Genomic DNA, 20805 nt, shown 5'->3' with positions numbered 1-20805 from the left:
TTATTACTATGATCTAGAATTATTTTTATCAACTTTAAAAAAAAAAAATGAATATTACGATATAAGAATTACATTATTTATTTCATACAAAGTTTGCACGAAAAAGATCAATCCTTATTATAGCATAAACGTATTGCAACGTTGTCCGAGTAGGATCACATCATTTTTGTTATTTTAAGCACTTTTCAAAGTATGTATTGCCAATAACTCCACCTCTCATTGCTTTTTGTACATTCATATCAAACAACCTTTTGTTATTCTGCAAAACATCTGCGGCTTCTTTATTCAGAGGATCTTCTGGATTAGGTTCCTAAAAAAACCAATTGTGATATTTACATTATTTGATATAAAGTTGAAACAACTTTAATTACCAGGAACAAATACTGCAAGCCATAAATAACACTGTTAATGGTCAATACTGGCTTCCAATCTTCGCGTAGTATGTTTAAACACACATTGCCATCGAGATCTATATTTGGATGGTAAACTGTTGTTTCACATTTTACTTTAGGCGGTTCATGCGGATAGTTGACTCCAACTTTAAAACTAAAATTGAATTTTCCACCTTTGTATGATCCCTAGGAACAAAAATAATAAAGTTAAAACACCAAATTCTATATAAAAGTATATTGTTTACCCACTTCATCTGGGCAGATGGTCAATTTGAAATTTAATAAATCGTCCGGATCAGGAAATTCAGTAGTGCATGTTTTTGGTAAAGTAAGTTCATTTAAATCTGTATCAAATAAATAAATCAATTAAGGTCTGATCAAAATTTGTAATATTTCATACTAATATTAGTTATGTTTATTTTGAACAATAAAAAAACATGCTTAGTACCATTTTTACTACAGAAAACAAACAATTTCAAATATAAAAGTAGAGATTAATGAACAAAAAAGAGCTAATGAAAGTTTTTTAGCATTTAACATTGATGGATATTATTTATTATTTATAAGCGTTCACGACACCACATCTTTTATAAAATTCTATGAAAATCACTGGGGGATAAATTAGTTTAAACGAATTAAATATAAGTAATGGTACTGGTAATTAAATAACTAATGGTTTTGTGAAGATCATAGATTATTGTTGCAACACTTATAGTGTTGTTTTAAATAGATAAACTTTAATTTAAGAACCGTAACACACTTCTATATTAGTGTGCCATGTGATTCAATTGGACACTGTAATGAATGTGTTAAATTTGAATTCAATGATAAATCATTGACTTAACAATAATTCTGTCTAAAGTTTAAAAGAATCTAGTGGAGGACAGTCTCTATTTCTTTGGATAGTTTGTGTTATATAATTATTATTAATTTCTTAATTAGGTAAGTGGATTGAACAAATTTTTGGCAAGAACATTGCATTTAATTTATAAGCCAATATAAATGTACCGTAAAATCATAAGACTAATTGATAACTCACCATCCTCTATTACAAGCTATGGTTATTGGGGAGGTCTCAATATGTTTTTTTATTAAATACTCATGTGTTATGTTGTTATTGATAAATACAATTATTATTATTACCTATATAGATTGTTTTAATAAATACCTTAAACTGATTATAAATATTTTGAAAATGTCTTAGTGCAAAGGACATAATAATAATAATAAAATAATATTAATGTTAAACATTTTGTCTAAAATATTTAAATTTAAATCAGAAAAAAATATTGTATCAACTTCCAGTTTCGTCAAAATCACATCAACCCTTAACAAAAAGGGGGACTAAAGAGCCCAATATTGTTAAATTGCTGAGAGAAACTAAGAACAACTTATAAGGAACCTATTTAAACATAATTATAAGTTACCTAAATGTATTTTGAAAGATATATTGATATAATTCATACTTAATTTTAATTTCAACAAAATAACTAATGAACCAATTCCTAACTTATACAAAACCAACACTACATAATATCATAGCTATAATTTATATATATAACAATAAACTGTAATGAGTCAAAACAGTCATATATTGTTTAATAACTTTAAAAACAACTGTTATGTCTGGACATTATCTCTTATTAAGAAATTAAATGAATATATAATTTTCCAGAAATAAATATCCAATAAGTTATTACTTATTATGTATAGGAATATATCAGGTGTTTCCAGTTCAATCGTACCAAGCCAATAATGAGGTTATCTATTAAATGTCATCCGTTTATTTTATGAAATTAATGGTTCGAAAACTTTAAACATATTGATTGAGTACAAAACAAAAATATTAATGCACAGTTACCTTTTGTTATTCTAAGATGAGCAGCAGATGCTTTCCTTTGATTCCCCGACTTTGGAGTTTCCCCGTCTTTTTTATGTTGCTTTAAAGAATAAAGTTTAATCATAATTGTGTTATTTAAGTAAATTGGATTATTAGACGATTGTCTGTTATGTTATGCCGACGGGTTTGACTAGCTTAGGATAAACAAAAAATTTCGAGTTGAAATAAAACTAGGTATTCAATAAAATTTAGTTGAATAATATACGTCTTCTACAACTACTAAAAGTGTTGAAGAAAGTTAGGAATTTAGAATATCCAAATGATAAAGAGCCTTATCATTGGTTCAACAAAAGAACAATGAAGCGCCATCTGTGCGTATATATGAAGTCTACTCGTAAATATTTAAAAAGTACATTCTAAACCGAATTAAAATGCGATTTTTATTAAATCGTTAATTTAATATGTGATTTAAGTATAATCATATAAGTATAGTGTTACTATTTAATATTTATGCAAGATTTAAATTTTAAGATATATTATAATATTATACCTTAAATCATGTATTTAAGTTATTTTGGTATTACTGGTATACAGCCTGCTGATCATGACTAAATAAATAGCACGGTTGTAGATATATCTTAAACCATGATAAATAGGTATGATTTCAAAAACCTGTTTTCGTCCGGTTTGCGCATCTCTCCACTATTCAACACACAAAACCATTGCTCGTAGTTCCCCGCATTTCATTGATCGGCAATATCATTAGGTTAATAATATTGAAGCGGAGAACTACGCGATAGACGTGAAAGGGTGGTATGCGTAACACAAAGTTGTGAATACCTATTTATTCAGTCATGCTGCTGATGGTATAATTGTTGGTACACGCGCATTATCGTCTGATTACGTACCTAACCCCTGACCTCTCTCTCTCTAAGCGCTGTCCATTAGTTTATTGGTCTATGCCTTTACCATTACTGAACAATAAAGAAACGACACTCGATCAGCTGCAGGCTGGTCGGGTTTCTGTATCCCTACTGTATGAAGACATTGAAGACGTATTGAACTCAAAAATTTGAATGTGTCCATAATTTGTTAAGATGTTGGTAACGTGTATCCCTATTTGTGACAACTGACAATATTATAACAACGGAAACGATCCATTGATCACGAATGCCGTTTTAATTTGTTTATTTATCCTAAGTTTTTTTATATTGTATGGTATTGTCAATTTCAGTCGATTAAAGATAGAACTATCTTTGATCGTGGTTTCAGTATTGTATATAGGGATGTCCTAATAATATCGATATATAAAAATCGGTATATATCAAATAACGATATTGGTTATTGTGATATATCAAAATTAAATTCAGTTTGGGCATCCCTAAATTTGTAATATTTGTATACACCAAGGACTAAGATATAATGGACTGGAAACGACACGGTCAGCGGGGATCGCGGGACGGCCACGAAAAGATGTCACTTAGCTGCAGATAAGAATACTATTCTTGAAGTTTTCAGCGCTACCGGTGGTTTATTTGGCTACACAATTTGTATCTTAGTCCGTGTTAAATGCAGAGAGCGCTGTGAACTCCAGGAACACATAGCGACCCCCCGCACTTTGCCTCTTGTATATACATTCGTGGCCGTGATAAGCTGCTCGTTTCCAGTCAATTATATCCATAGATATAATATATATATATATTATATAACAAACTACATTGCTAATTGGCCTATACAGCCTCTGTATTTATTTGAAGCCAACAATCCGCCATTTTAATCGAGGCCGGAACAGATCAGTTATTATTTATATTGATAACAAATGTTTTTTTTTTCAATATTAGAAAAATAATTCTTTAGTTCACAAGTTATAATTATTATTTATTATGCTTTAAGATATTTTTAGTTTTACATATACATAAAAAAAACCGATCATCTTGACAGGACAACAGTGGGCAGGTGATCATAATTCGTTATTTAATACTGTGATAGTAATTGATAATACTTCTGGCCTCAGATAAAATGGCAGAACTTTACTTCACGTATTATCAATAGTTAGGAATCTAGTTTATTATATTTATCTGTGATTATATCTTAGTCCGTGGTATACACTTTGCTATATATTAATATTATAATATTGTTATTTGATATTTTTCAAATAATTTATAATATTGATATGAAATATTTAATTGATAACGTATACCACGCTCCCCGGAGACCGACTTCAAGGTCACAACATAGGATAATATCACAGAATATAACAATTTGGGCCACTATCACCGGATTTAGCCATAATCACGATTAAAGATAGCCGTGGCCATAATACCACAGAACAAAAATGATAATACACAAAAACTAATGATAACACCAAATTCCACAATCCACATATTTAGGGACGTGTGCCGTCTGGATTTCACGTGGTTATTTTGCTCAAATATTCAATATTTACGTGCATTCATATATTTTATTTTAACTCCAAAATCAGATGGTTCCTAATGTTTTACGTGTAAGTATTATTAACCTTTAGTCTATAAATCGTTTAGTTATAGTTCATTATCAGATTGAAGCTTCTAACCTTAGTTTATATGAAATGTATCTATAGGTTTACATTGTTTTTGTTTATAATTCAAATGTACCACACATGCATTATTAAAATATAATATTAATATTTCCGAACTGCCCAAGTGTTCAACAGTATTAAATTTGAATGCATAACTTAATAGACATGATATATTGCTCAATTGTAGATTCATCCCTCATAAGTTTTAGATAATATAATGCATTTTATTTTTAAACTTTCCTGGATATTTATAATTTACGGTATATTATAAATGCATGACTTGCTAAAAAATTGAACTATCGTAAAAAACCAACATATAAATACAGATAATATTCTTACCATCAGGTTTCATTGTAGGTCAATTCACTCTAATTTTAAAACTAATGAAGCTACACATGTTCTGCTAAGCATAAATTTGTTATGTTATGGACTTGTAAGATGGAGACAACCAATACCATGGTTACGTCCTGTTAAGAGGATGTCAGCGCACTATTTGTTTTCACTTTCTTGCCCATGTGCAACACAGACAAAATGCATTAACGCAGAATCATTTTTTCTATGTTTTTAAGTAATCTTAGAGTAAAATCACCCATTACAAAAAAGATAGAGAATAATATTATTGAGGAAATGAAATCAATTTTATATTTTATTGTTATTTGACTTTCAAAATAAACAAAAAAAATTTGTTAGTTTAAATTATGTTTAAATTGTTTTGAGACAATATTTAGACAAATCGATATGTCATGCCCTCAAAAATATTAGGCACTGATCCAATGTGCGACCTACAATTGATAATTGACCTATCCTTATCTTTGCTAAGCCAATGTGCAACCTACGGTCAATGTGTGTAATTTACAGCCCAAAGTAAGAATACAGTTGTCGATTTGTTAAATTTATGTCACAATGTAACTATTAATAAATTTAACAAGTGATCAAAATTAGTTGGAAAATATATGATAGTTAAAACGATGAGTCGTTATTTAAAGGAAAACACAAATACGACCGTGGTCATCTTCGATGTGGTGATATTTGACCAAATGAGGAAAGTGAAAATTATAGTGATGATACCGAAGAGCGAAGAAGATAATAATACAGTGGGCAAAAAAAATATTTTGGAACAACGTTTATTCATTGTAGAAAAACGTGACAAAGTAACCTTACTTCCTATAGTTAAAACGAAGTAGAACTAGGAAGTATAATCCGTAGTGATGAATGGAGAGCTTATTCGTCATTAAACATTGAGCGATACATACACTATACCGTGAATCATCAAAAATGGTTTATTGATCCCGATACCAATGCCAATAACCAAACCATAGAATGTTTGTGGAAAATACTGAAAAAGTGATATGAAATAAGAGTAAATGGTGCATCTCTATTATTACCTAGGTGGCTAGACAACTTAAAGAAGAATGGTGGAGCTCCCTTTACCCAAACAAGCAAACTATATTTGAAGAATTTTTATCAGACACGAAAGACGCATAAAAGCATAAATTACAAATGAATTCTTATCAGATAAAAAAAGATAAATTCCTTTAAATTATAATAATAACTATTAAAAATTAAAAATTCAGTATAGGTCAACTATATCTGGGTCGTACACTGGACTGAAAATGAATATGTAGGTCGCTCATTGGACTGGTGTCAAATATTACTCTATCTTTTTTGTAATGAATGATATTACTCTATGATTACTTAAAAACATAGAAAAAATGATTTGGCGTAAATACGTTTTGTCTATGTTGTGCGTTGGCCAGAGTGAGAAAACAAAAACAATGTTGTGCGCTGACATTCGCAAGTTTTTTCTTTCTTAGATTTTATAAACAATATAATTATTAAGTTAAAATTCCATTTTTTTGTAATTGCTATCGGCATAGGCGCAAATAACGGAAAGGGTAAATTACCGCTAACCAACATTTTATATTCTCTCCACAAAAAAAACCTGAAGATACACCACATTAGAATATATGAAAATAATGTTCATCTCTATATAAAAATCTTCAGCCTCCCAAATAGTTTCATAATATAATCACATTTTTCTTATAGTTGGGATCTTTATGCATCTTACAATTTGAAATGTTAAATTACATTCAAAGTACCTATTGCTAACAAAAATACATATTTTTGAAATTTGGAAAATAGATAACAATAACAATAATAGTATCATAAGTCATTAGGTAATGATGATAATATCTAATGTTTAACAATGAACTGTAATTAGTGTAATTAACTACAACATTACTAATAAAATATTTTTTACAACCTACTACATTTTAATGTATTTACAATTAAAAAGATAAAAAAACAAGAAAATGTCTTAACACTACTTATTTCATTATAATGTAGGTAATAGTATTTAGTATTTACCTTACTTTTATCCACTTATCTTTATTGCTAACATAAACTAAACCATAGGAATTAGTTAGAATATACCCATTTGTATTTTTTTAGGTAAATAAGTTTTTACTATTTTTAAATTTTTATATTTTTGTTTCAGATATTTATCAAACCATTTGTAATTCCATTGTTCTAGTATCAATATTTAATTCAAATTGTTTGAATTATTAATTGTGTAAGTATTTGAATTAATCTCGTATTACTACAGTGGTTATTGATTTAAGTCAGTTATGGCATCAACATCTCTTGCAAAACAGTTACAAAAATTAAGTGCTCCCCAAACATCAATATTGAGTTTGGGCCACAAAAAAACATCATTGCTTATTCAACCACAAGATATAGGAAATCATGATTTGTCATCATTTTTCGAAGTTGGCCTGAAAGGTCTTAATGAGCTGTGTGGTATCAATATAAAGTTTATCAAATTTAAATCAACATTATTTAGCAATTTATGGCAGACTAAGCAAAGGGCAATTTTGAATCTATCTGAAAACCAAAAAATTGATTCTTTGATTGATGAATTTTTGTGTTTGTTATCTCCTTATTTTAATTCGAAGCCAGCATTATATGCTCTTGAGTGGTTAGTACATCGATTTAATATTGAACAATACAATACAGACATTTTACTTGGCTATGCTTTACCATATGTCTCAACCCAAGTATTTACAAGGTTAATACAAGTGATTCCTCTTAAGAATAACCCTGAAGTTGCAAAAAATTGGTGGTGGTTAACCAGATCTAGAAAAACTGGTGTTCAAATTAATGAACAAAGTTTTATTGCGGAAGCAATTAATGATACAAGGTTATTAAAACTAATTTGTTCTATTATTATTAAAGTGATTGATGGACATAAAGCTAATGAGGAACTAGTAACAGTTTGGACTAATTTTTATGCCAAACTTTTAGTTGCTGCTTTTACATCATCCTCTATTTCAAAGAATAATTTAATAACAATATTTCTTCCATCAATAGTTGCTGGGCTTGAATCTGACGCGCGGCCATTCACAGTTTCTTCTTTAATAGTTATTGGTGTTATGTCCAAGTATATAACATACACAGAAAAATTACGATCAAGCCTAGTTACAAAAATTGTAATGGTTAAACATGAACAGCTATATTATAATTGTACTTTGTTATTGAGTGTTATTTTCAAATCAACAAGAAATTCATCAAATGTCAAAATTCCCAATTCTTGTATTAAATATATGGCTGAACACTCCAATTTACAAATTGAGGCTTTTAAAAAACTTTTAAAATGTGACAAAAGCATATTCTATTTATTAACTGTTCGAGATAGTATAATGCTTTCAAAAAAAGAAAAATCTATTTGTTCATTTGCTTCTGATTTAATAAATTTAATAGATTTGAACGAAGATGACTATACAATTGAATTAGTAAAACTAATAATGGACTCTTCTAATAATGAACCCTGGTATTTAGAAATAGCTAAGAGTGTTAAAAATAAATACAAAACTTCTTGGAAGGATTCAATTAAGTTGTTACATGATTCACCTTCTGTAGAAAAAAACAAATTCATATGTACATTAAAGGTTGATGATGTCACCTCATATGATGATGAGAAAATGGACGTTGATGTAATTATAGAAGAACCAAAAGATAATAAAATGGAAATTGAAGATAGTATATTTACTAAACAGTATTCAAGTGATGAAGAACGTATTCAAGTATACTGTGAAAATTTATGGATTGGAAACATTAAGATTACTCAAATTTGCAATAGTCTTAACTCACTAATCAATAAAAATGTTTTGTTTTTAGTATCATTAACCCCCAGGAACATTGTAATTCCAACGTTATTGTGTTGTTTGGCTTCTGACGCACAACATATTAGAAAAACAACAATAACTTTCCTCAAAAAGTTGAATAGAACCTACAAAGACACAAGCTCTTCATCTTATATGTGGTTAATAAAAAATATCATTAGTAAACGTCAAAATATTCTAGTAGATGGTGATCAAATTCGCCTTATTTTAATGGTTGCATTACAATCTGATAACATTGTTGCTAAAAATACATTAGAAATGCTATTTAAAACCGCATGCAATTTTGATATATCTTCTGCATTACGACTTAAAATATTTGATGTTTTTTCAGCACTCAATTCATCAAATGTGTGTCTAAGTGTGATGACCCATGGTCTTGAATTATTACAAAAAACACAAATTGATATAGCCGAATCACATATTTTTAAATTTGCTCTCAACAAACTTCATCCTAGTGTCATAGATTGGTTTAGCATATGGCCTATATGTGAAAAATATTTAAAGGAAACAACTCCTGTATTAAACTTTGGAACAGGAAAATTGATATGTCCAGTCACAATTTTTGTTCAAAGTCTAACGACAGAAATGTTTAACACAATGTCTGATGATTTGAAATTGAAGTTAATAAAGACTCTACTTGATTTACAAGCAAAAGTTGAAGATAATGATATTATAGACTCCATCAAAAGTTTTATTCACGAAGTTAGCTTTGATAGTATAATGTTCATTTCTCATCTTGAAAAAATGTATGATGATTCACCCAACAGTGTGCTGTGGAAAAATGGAATTGCCTTATTGGAATTAATTCAAAATAAAAACAGTTTAGAAAATGTTACTAGATTGACTCCAGTTTTATTTCATATACTAAAAAAATGCTTAGAGTTTGAAGATCAGTCTAGTTTACTTGAGTACACTAAACAATTGTGTTTAAGTTGTATACTAAATTGTTGTACAATGACTAAAAATGAGACAGAAAAATCTAAAGTTTCTGAACATCTTAACCTTGAACTAATTGTCTCAACCATGCGTTTATCTCCAAATCAACAAACTCAACATCATGCATTAATTCTGTTGTCAAACTGTGCTCAAATGGTACCAGACCAGATTATTTTACACGTAATGACTATATTCACTTTTATGGGTAATTCCGTTATGCGCCAAGATGATGAGTATACATTTAAAATTACTTGTCAAGTACTCAATACAATAATTCCTATTTTATTAAAGGAAGGCCAAGTTGTGACTAGAAAAGCATTATCAGTATTTGCTCGTAGTATTTTGGATATACCTGAGCATAGACGAGGGACATTATTGAGATACCTTGTTCAAGCTTTGAATACCAACAATTATTTATGGGAACTAATTGTACTTGTACATAAAGAATACATATCTGGTACAATCGGTACTAAAAATAAGGTGTCTAGTAATACTATTTGTTTGGATATCTGTGCTGAATGTCCAATAAATGTTTTACTTGATATGTGTAATAATATTTTAAATTACTGTAAATTTATAGAACTTAAAAAAGGAGAATCTGATCAAGAAACATTAATTGACATTTCAAACTATTCTGTAAACAAATTACATAAATTAAAATATTGTTTGGTATCTTTTATTACAAACCTACTATCATCATATATATTTGTGTCCAAAGTTATGTATTGTACATCTAATGATACATTAAAAGAAGGTTTCACTGAAATAATTAAAAATACTTTATGGTTTGTACAACGCCAAAGCAGTTGTTCAAAAAACTTTATGCCTATCAAATATTATAGCATTTTAGACAAAGTAAATGCTTTACTTCCATTGGATATATTTGTTGATGCTATAAATTATATATTAACATTTGTCGACCTCAAATCTACACAACACAGAACTATGGATTTACTGAATAAAAGATTATTGGAATCTAAGTCATTAACCCAATATCAAACATTAAAATTACTTGAACCTTTGTCTGAAATAGTCAACATGTCTAGCTTTAATACAAAAGAAGATTTGAATGTTAAACAAACTGCTCTTATTTCTATTACATTGGTCACCAAGTGCTCAAATATTAATGAAAATGTAGATGTATTTAAGGAAATTCTTCAGAAAGTTACTAAATCTGTACAAGATGTATCTGTTGGTCCATTGCTTGGAACATTTGTGCTATGTATTGCAGAGTTGGTTTCTAATTTAAAAACTAAAGCCATCACAAGTTTTGCATCAATAATACCAACAGTAATATCTGTTCTCCATAAATTGAATGACATTAGTGTTATGTCTGATGGAGCTTTATTACCAAGTATTCTGACTGGTTTGCTAAGAATAATATCAGAACTAAAAAATTTTTTGAGTCCTTATCTGGTACCTTTAATCTATGAACTATCATTATTGTCAGCTACCTGTGATGACAGTTCAGAAGATGAAAATGATAATTACAAATCTATAATAAGAACTAAATTTCAACAGTTGGGTGAAAAATTGTCAGAAATACCAGGCCGAATTTTAGAACCAGTACTAAGTAATACTTTGGTAGAAATTGTGAGGAACCTAAAATTTACTGCATTCCAATATGTATTGAACATTGCAAAAAATAGTTTTAAAAATTCCATGACTGAAGAATTTACAACGTTCCTGTTAAAATCTCTAGATTTTTGTTGTTTTACTCATGAATCCGAAAATATAAAATCGAGTATGGTGGAGGGTTCAGTTATATCTGCAATAAGTGAAGTAGCATTAAAATGTTCTGAATCAACATTCCGTACATTTTATCATAAATTAAATGAATGGAAAAATGGTAAAAATAATGAACTTCGTGTATTAATCTATTTTAAATTATTAAATACATTATCTAGTGAGCTTAAAGGTTTGTATCTTTTATTCGCTGGAAATTTAATACCAACAGCTAATTTGATTCTGACACAATGTAAATCCAACACTAAAATTGAAAAAACATTGCTTATTCAATCTATAGTGTCAACATTATCCAATGTTTTCAAGTATGATACAATCAATTTTACAACCAAAGATCGTTTTGAAATAATTATGAACCCACTAGTTGATATTTTGGAAGCTGTAGATTTGGAAGATTACAACAATATATGTAAGAATTATGTAATACCATGTATATCTAATTTAATAGCTGCTGTAACAGATGACACTTTATGGAAGGATATAAATTGCCAGATTATGCTTAAAGCTAGACATCGTTTGCCTGAAGTCCGATCAATATGCATTGATACTGCATTAGCTGTAGCAGAGAGATTAGGAGAAAATTTCTTACCACTACTTCCAGATTCAATACCATTTTTAGCTGAATTGATGGAAGATGAACAGGAAGATATTGAACAAAAAACAAGGAAAGCTATTCAACAAATGGAAAAATATGTTAATGAGCCCATTGAAAGTTATTTTTGTTAAAACTGTAAACAATTGGTTAAATATATACTGCTATAAGTATTTATTTTTTGATGTACTTTATTTATTGCACAAGTTATAAATCCTAAAAATAGTTCTTAATCTGATACACAAAATGAAATTAATGACACAACGGATGTGCACATTACGATTAGGTTTACCAACAGGCTAACGAGTAGCCACCATAGTGTTATTTTGTATTTGCCACTTGACAATTTGCTTTTCCTGACAGATTTTTCCTCAGATCTCAACATGACAATATAACAATATTATAGAAACATGATAAACATCCATATTCCATGTGTATTAAAATATATATATATATATAACAAGACTTGTCAGTGTTGTTCAGTCTCATCAAGTAACTTAACTTAAAAATGTAGAACATGATATTATTGAATGTGCTAGAAAAGGAATAATTTTATTTTACTAATGTAGATTTAACCGCACCATAAATAAGTTTTCTTTAAATTAATTAGTAGTACTCACATAATATATTATATTCAATAATAATGCGCTATTATCTATCAAAGAGTTTAATATACAAGTGGAATTTAAAAAAGCGGGTAAGTAGATGTCGCTCTGCTGTACAGTAGGTTACAATTGTGTCAATGTATAATGGATTGTATTAAACTTGAATTCAATGATATAATATCATTGTATAAAAAAAATCAATTCTGAGGAGACGGTTTATCAGTCTGGATTTTTAAATTTGTATTATTTATTATAGCCTTTAAGTTAAATTAATATTATAATATTATTATATTTTATTCGTTGGTATGGTGATAAACAAATCAAAATCTCATTTTAAGTGGTTTTTTGTAATTTGTCAGTAGTTTTTCCTGTGGCATTAAATAATTATTGAGAAATACGAAAAATGACCTCTCTAAAGTACCATCTTGATCCAATTTTCTAAAAGATACTATAAAGGTAAAGGTTACTATATGTTGAAATCAAAGCACTCCTTCTGGTAAAAATTTTGTATACAGGATATAAAAAAAAAAAAAACCATTTTAAAACCACTATCTTCCTTGCTCTGCTCAAAATCTAAAATAAATCGTTTTCAAACAAAATATAAAATTAACGTCTTGACTATATAAATTTGTTATATTTTTTAAAAGATTTTTTATATTCGTAAGTGTATAGACATAGAGTACAGATACTTAAACAAGGTAAAATATAAGTTAAATGATAATTTAAATAAGAATATTACCTATTACGTAATTATAAAAATCAATATTGGATTTTTTAGCTGACTTATTTGTCCCATTGTCCTCCTAAAACAATCAGTCTATAGTTATAATTATATTTTTTCCTACTGGTGTCGCGCACTGCGGTATTGGCGAATGGTTGTAAAACTGCAATTAGGACCACGAAATCGTACATTTCACATTACGTTAGTGGTCACTGATGCAGTTGGTAATTATTTCTAACTGGTAAAGAGCTAAAGGGAAATATCACATGAAAATAAATAACAGTAAATACTTTACATAACATAATAATTATTATAAATTGTTTACATTTTTCACTCAAAGTAGTCAGTACCACGGAGCAATGCTTAAAGAATTTTAATTACATTTCGAAATAATAATAAAACTCTATGCTCGGTCAGTAGCACATCGGTAGTCACAAATCAGTAGTATATAGTCAGTAGGTACCACGAATTAAGATATATCTTAATTCGTGGTAGGTACTCGATACAGCTGATATACCTATTACCTATATCATAGAACAATATATTATAGCTAGTTATACACTAACTATATAGGTAGTGACTTTAAACTTAAATCTGTCAATCTGTGATAGTCGATAGTTGTGTTTGTGTACTTGCCAGTAAGGTTGTACCCACCATTAAAGAATAAAGATACAATATATCGATGTTCACAAAATGTTGCCCATCTCTAATACAATATCTTTAATCGTGCTTGCCACTTATTAGTGTCTAGCAAGTTGCAGCAAAGTATTTGGTTGCAGTCTTGCAGATTGCACTTTGCAATCAGTTCACGATTGTCGTAAATTGCATATTGCATAACCACAACACGGTTCGTGGTTACAAGAAAGTTTATCAGTTTATCAGGAAAAAAATAAAACGACAAGTTGACAACCGTCCTACGTTCATCAATAATTTTACTGAACTAAACAACCAAATTTTTAATTATGCACGACCAAACACTTAGATTAGATATTATAATAAGTATACAACTCATAAGAGTATTAAGTATCTTTTTAAACGTAGCAGAATTTTACTCATACTGTTAGCGATTTCGTTACAATGTTTTCCTAGTCATTATTTATAAGTATTTTTTTTTTTCAATACAGCTGAAAACTGATCTCAACTCTTCTGTTATGACCAATCTGTGAGTTATAAAAATGAATAAACAAAATATTTCACCTAAAAAAAAATCGAGCTTGTTAAGTATACTACATTTAAGGAAAAAAAAAACAACAACGCCCGAAACTGATACATCAAAACAAGCATTTTATCAATTAGATGGTCCATATCGTAATGTTTCTAATCCACTCAATAGAAGCACAAATGTCTCTTTATGTTGTGCAATTACCGAGACAACAAAGACACCATCTGATTTCCAAAATGGAGAAAACTCAAATGAACCTGATGTGTGTTCATGTACAGTGGAACCCAATACTTCTCATAAACGGTCTTTGAGTCTTGGCTTACATTCATCTGCCAACGGTGTGAATCCAGAATATAAAGATACTGAAACAAATGAACCATCAACTCCTTCTTCGGAAAAATGTGACAGGTTACGAAAAATGTTTAGCAATGCACAACATGTGTCTGCCGATAGTATCATTATTCCAAAAACCCCTACTATAAATACAGCAGATTCAAAGCCAATTCGTCCATCATCTACAACTACTTTAACAGCATCTGAATATATAAAAAAAACTGAAACTAAAAATAACTCAATGGATAGTTTAGCCAGACAAGCTTTATTTGCAGTACAAGTATTACATCTTATTCCCACGTCTGATGTTAAAGAACGGTAAAACATATAAATTTATTTATTTTAACATATTTATATACTTAAATGTATTTATTTTATTTTTTTACAGAAACTATTTGCATGGACGTATTGCAGGAAATTCTTTACTAGGAGCTATGGAATTGGAGCGAGTTTTACATAATCGTGAAGTTCGTATATATGTTGGAACATGGAACATGAATGGCCAAGTAAATAAAATAATTAATAAAGTTAATGTTTTTATGTAACTAAATTAATTTTATAGGCGCCTCCACCTGAACTTAATGAACTACTACTACCAGACACTGTTCCTCATTTGCCAGATATTCTTGCTATAGGTACCCAAGAAAGTTACCCTGATAAATTTGAATGGGAAGTAAATATTCAAGAAACTATTGGTCCATCACACATTCTTTTTCATTCTGCTTCATTAGGCACATTACATTTAGCCATTTATATCCGAAGAGATTTAATATGGTTTTGCTCTGGTAAGAATTTTTTTTTATTTTAATGTTTTAAAGAGGTTTAAGAATATTAAGTGTATTGATTTTTAGTTCCTGAAGAATCAAGTTTTAGTACTCGACCGGGAACAGCATTTCGAACAAAAGGCGCTGTTGCAATTTCGTTTTCTTTATTTGGTTCGTCAATATTATTTATAACATCGCATCTTACTGCACATGTAGAAAAAGTTAAAGAACGTTTACAAGATGTGCGTAGAATTATTAAATCTTTGGAACTTCCAAAACTTTTGCCTGTTAAACATAAAACAAAAGGTACATGATTTTTTCAAACTTTTTTTTTTTTAATTTAATTCATATTAATACAACAATTTTTTTTTGTTTTAGATGTTACTAATAATTTTGATTATGTATTTTGGTGCGGAGATCTAAACTTCAGATTAGCCCATTCACGACCCGAAGTCATGAAATGGGTTACACAGCATAGGTTTCCTTTGGTATCACCTATGCATCAAACACTTTCAGATCAACTGAATGACTGTATTTCAAATGGTAAGTCCAGTTATGTTTATTTAATTAATAATTATATAAATAATTAATATTTAACTAGTTTTAATTTATATTATATAGTATAAATTGTTGGTGTAATAGTCATAGATAGTCCTATAGATTTTAAGTATCAATCAATTTATAACTATTAATTATAGTTTTTCCCAAATCAAGACTAAAGAAAAAAAAGCACATTATAAGTTAATATTATTTTAATACGTAATAAGCCACCCTCTTATGAATTCGGCACCGAAAGATTAGCAACTACGTTTTTGGTATATGTAAAATGGTTGTGTCTTAGCTTGGACCGGTGTAAATATTATATAAGATATGGTCAATATGTTTTTTATATGGGATTTATAGACCAGTTTCTTTGGTTTATTTTAAGCAATTTCTGAGGTAATGATTTTAATAGCTTGGCCATCAAATATCGTTAGTTTGGGTACTTTTTATTATTATTATATTTTCAGTAGTCTACTGTAGGTCTCTCTAATTTACCCCTGGGTCGCGAACTAGTTAAATCAATCAAACAAATTTAAACTAATATACAACTTTTATATAGATGTTAACCTTTAAAATTACTCTTTATATTATTGACTCATCTTCGTGAACTTTTATAATATTTTCCTTGTACGAAAGAGCAATCTTTGATGTTACATCTTTAACAAAAAAAAACTAACATCGAGTTAAATCTCTATTAATTATAGGTTTAGTATTTCGTGGATTCCAAGAAGGCCCATTAACATTTGCACCAACATATAAGTATGATCCAGGAACTGAAATGTTTGATACAACTGCTAAACAAAGAACACCTTCATATACAGATAGAATTCTTTTCAAATGCGGAAAACAACAGGTTCTACCAAGTCCTACAGGTAAATATTATGAAATTGGTACACCCAGTGACAGTGGCTAATACCAGTGATACTCAACTCGCAGGCACTATTGTGCTATAGCCCTGTTTTTTTAAATTTAATTAATATATAAATGAAAATAAATATCTAATTAAATTCAAAGTACATTTATTTACGTTATTGTCATGATTGTGGTTATAGTAGGGGGGTGAAAGGGGACACTTGCCTCCCTGATATTTTTTCGGAAGGTACTAAATATATGGGTGTGTAACCATTTTAAAAGTAACTTAAATATATATTATGCTAAACAAATAATGACCAGTCGCCATTAAAAGTCACAATGACTTTAAAGTAGCTGTCACTATTGTCACGGCGACCAAATTTTGTCACCGTTAACCATCTCTAGTACAAATGAACAATCATCTTACCTATATGGCTATATAGTCACAAGTCATAAATCATAATTCAGTTTAATTAAATTTTATTTTTAAACCAAACTGTTTTCTTTCTGCTAATAAAGTGATAACATTTATTCCTGGAATGTTTAATAATATTGTTAACTATTATCGGAATCAAAAATAAATTTAATTGATTTTTTATTTTTCCTGGGATATCCTATCGGCTTGTTTTTGTAATACATTAAAAACTATTATTTTATTAACGTGGGAAATAACGCATTAGTGCGTTGCTTCATAGAAATTACTTTTCAAAAGTAATTTTGTTACAATTGCAATTTCGTTACTTTAAGTAAAATGTAATGAAATTACTGCTGCATTACTTAAAAAGTAATTGCATTACAGTAATTTATAATTTGTGTTACGTTACTAGGCTACTAACACTGGTATTTTATTAGTATTAACTACAATAATTAATATATAAATTATTTCCCTATTTTTTTGTATCAGTTATCGTTTATTTTTTATTCTATCATAAGAAAATGCATTTTTGCAGGATCCACTTGTACTTCATCTAGTATTGAATGTTTAACTTACTGTTCAGTTCCAACAGTATGTACATCTGACCATAAACCAGTTTGGGGTCTTTACAAGTGTTCAATTCGGCCTGGTATTGATACGTAAGGATTAAAATATATTTAAAAATCTGTAATTTGAGTATGATTAATATATATAAATATATTTCAGTATGCCTTTAGCCGCTGGACAGTTTAATCGTGATGTTTACTTGGAAGCAATCAAAAGACGAGCCGCAAGTATGGACAAACGTGTTGGAACATCCGCTGTTTGTAATGTACAATAACAAAAAACTGATAAGCCTAAAAAAAGGCAAAAAGTGATAAAATCTTCTTAAAAGGGTACTATATATTTAGTTTGTAGAATAATATCTAAAGGGGGATCAAATAATTAATCATTTGTATTAATCAAAAATGATTAACTATTAAGAAGTCAAATGACATATAAATCACGCACTAAAAGACTGCATGTAAAAGGTAAAACTATCAGCTATATTAAATTTGCTTGACTGTCTGTGGTGCTTTCATTTTAATATTGTTTTGTAATTATTTTTTTTGAATTTTATAGATATTTAACCCCTACTAAAGTAATTTTGTCTAGTCAAAATAAAATGTAAATGTGCAATTTTTAATACCACTTACCACTTATTATAATCCTTGTCCTACTGTTAATTTAATTTTTACCTATTTACTTTACTACACCTAGTTTTAATTCTTTATCTAATTTTTGTTTAACCACAATTCATACTGTTAAAATTAATGTTTTTTATTTTTAATTCGTATTGTTATTATTATTATTATTATTATTATACCAGTACAGTCAATTCAGTATTCTTATACTATTCTGATATTACCAAGTAAAAGATGATAATAAATATATTGAAGATATAAAAATAACCATTACAAATATTAATTATTATATACTTTTTTAATGACAGTTAATTTTATCGTTTTATATATTACTAGTTGATGTTATATTGACCATATTTATTAAAGTATAGATTAACTATAACTACACAGATATTTTCATTATTATTTTTACCTACTTAAAAAGGTAGACAAAATTTTAATTACTGTGATATTTTATAGCTCCAGTGTTATGCAAGTTTGTATAAATAATTATAATTTTAATTATTTTGTTTATTAGTTTTAGTTATTAAATATTATTGATGTGATTATAATATTATATTGACAGGTATGGATTTCAGACTTTTATAATGAATGTTTTAATATTTTAAGTACTTTACTATTTCTCATTCATTTTTATACCTTTTTTTATGTACCTAATATTTTTTTTAATTTAGTTTTTTGCTATTTAGCAATCCTCAATAACTAAGCCTGTTTATTATAATTTACCAATCAAACATACTCTAAAGACAATATAGCGAGTTTTAATCTAAATGCTATACATTATTTAATTATAGTTTATTATTTTTTAAATCCTGATTGATATTCGTGCTATGTGTATTTTAAATAAATCATGATGAATAATATAAAAGTAATATTTATTTTTCTTAATTATTTTATTCTAGGAGTAAGTTACAGTCTGACAATACTATAGAATACATGATGGTTTTTACTGACCACGGTTAAATATATACTATATATCTTTAATTGTGTTACTGACTTACTTGTTATTATTTAAATATAATCATTTGATATTTCTAATTCAAACATAATACTAATTAGTAATTACTAATACAAATAAAATTACTACCTGGTTCCTAAACTAAACAAATTCTATATCAGTGTTTTAATCTTTATGAGAAACTTAATATCACTTTTAAAAAAAAAAATGAAAATAAAAATAACATTAATATATCATCATGAAATTAATAAATTACAATACATCTGTAATATTCTCTGTCTATATTTGTTACTTATGAGCAGTGGTCGGGAGTTACGCGCTAATTGTAGCGACGCTACTTTTTTTGTAGCGATTGAGATATCGTCGCTACATTACGCCTTGGATAGCGAAATACTATAGCATGATATAAAAACAAGGTATGATCGTAACTTTTTAACAGATTATTCGGTAAGATATATCTTAATTCGTGGTAAGAACGTGACGTAGAGTAGTGTATACTTTAATCTATTCCGTGATAGTAATAATAATTTTATGACAATATGATAATACAGTCAAGCAAGTGACGTACTGCGCGGACTTGGACCAAATCTGGACTTTTGCGATCATACCGTGTTGTTTATATCATGTACTATAGCGCGCTAAACATTTCCGGTTAGCGTAGCGAAAATTTATTATTTAGTCGCTACCTACAATCTAATTGGTAATTTTTAAAATATCTATTATGATTATATTTGTTTATTTATACTATGATAATGATGTGAAGTTTTTGTCCTGGCTCCTGTCCAGTGACTAAAATATGTCAAATCAGTACAAACTACAAACACTAGTTTTCAATAAGAATATTTTGAAAAATGTAGCGAAAAAGTAACGCCCTACATTTAGACAATAGTGTTATAGTCTATAGAAGCACGATTAAATAAATTTAGATTTACTAAATATCTTAAATCGTGGTTAGAAGCAGCGCGCCACATTTAAAAAAAAGTAGCGATATATACTTTTTTTGGGGAGTAGCTGTAGCGTTAAA

The 20805-nt window shown here is 28.5% G+C and overlaps 3 protein-coding genes across 3 annotated transcripts; 2 read left to right on the top strand and 1 right to left on the bottom strand.

Annotated features, from left to right (window-relative positions):
* Positions 1-54: 54 nt before the first annotated feature.
* LOC132948922 (NEDD8-conjugating enzyme Ubc12) lies at positions 55-2533 on the bottom strand. The gene is made up of 4 exons (XM_061019619.1): positions 2254-2533; positions 642-736; positions 372-578; positions 55-310 (listed from the first exon to the last, which is right to left on the bottom strand). Exons 1-4 carry the CDS (start codon positions 2354-2356, stop codon positions 170-172), a joined length of 546 nt encoding a protein of 181 aa, XP_060875602.1. The 5' UTR covers positions 2357-2533; the 3' UTR covers positions 55-169.
* A 2060-nt stretch (positions 2534-4593) lies between these two features.
* LOC132949375 (HEAT repeat-containing protein 1) lies at positions 4594-12421 on the top strand. Its single transcript, XM_061020234.1, has 2 exons — positions 4594-4735; positions 7287-12421. Exon 2 carries the CDS (start codon positions 7417-7419, stop codon positions 12376-12378), a length of 4962 nt encoding a protein of 1653 aa, XP_060876217.1. The 5' UTR covers positions 4594-4735; positions 7287-7416; the 3' UTR covers positions 12379-12421.
* Positions 12422-14344: 1923 nt separating this feature from the next.
* On the top strand, positions 14345-19885 carry LOC132949377 (inositol polyphosphate 5-phosphatase E). Its single transcript, XM_061020237.1, has 8 exons — positions 14345-15383; positions 15454-15571; positions 15628-15850; positions 15917-16135; positions 16208-16372; positions 17077-17244; positions 18175-18298; positions 18366-19885. Exons 1-8 carry the CDS (start codon positions 14746-14748, stop codon positions 18478-18480), a joined length of 1770 nt encoding a protein of 589 aa, XP_060876220.1. The 5' UTR covers positions 14345-14745; the 3' UTR covers positions 18481-19885.
* Positions 19886-20805: the final 920 nt, after the last annotated feature.

Source organism: Metopolophium dirhodum, chromosome 7, assembly GCF_019925205.1.
Source record: "Metopolophium dirhodum isolate CAU chromosome 7, ASM1992520v1, whole genome shotgun sequence".
NCBI classification, from domain to species: domain Eukaryota; kingdom Metazoa; phylum Arthropoda; class Insecta; order Hemiptera; family Aphididae; genus Metopolophium; species Metopolophium dirhodum.
This window is presented reverse-complemented; position numbering and strand designations above follow the sequence as displayed.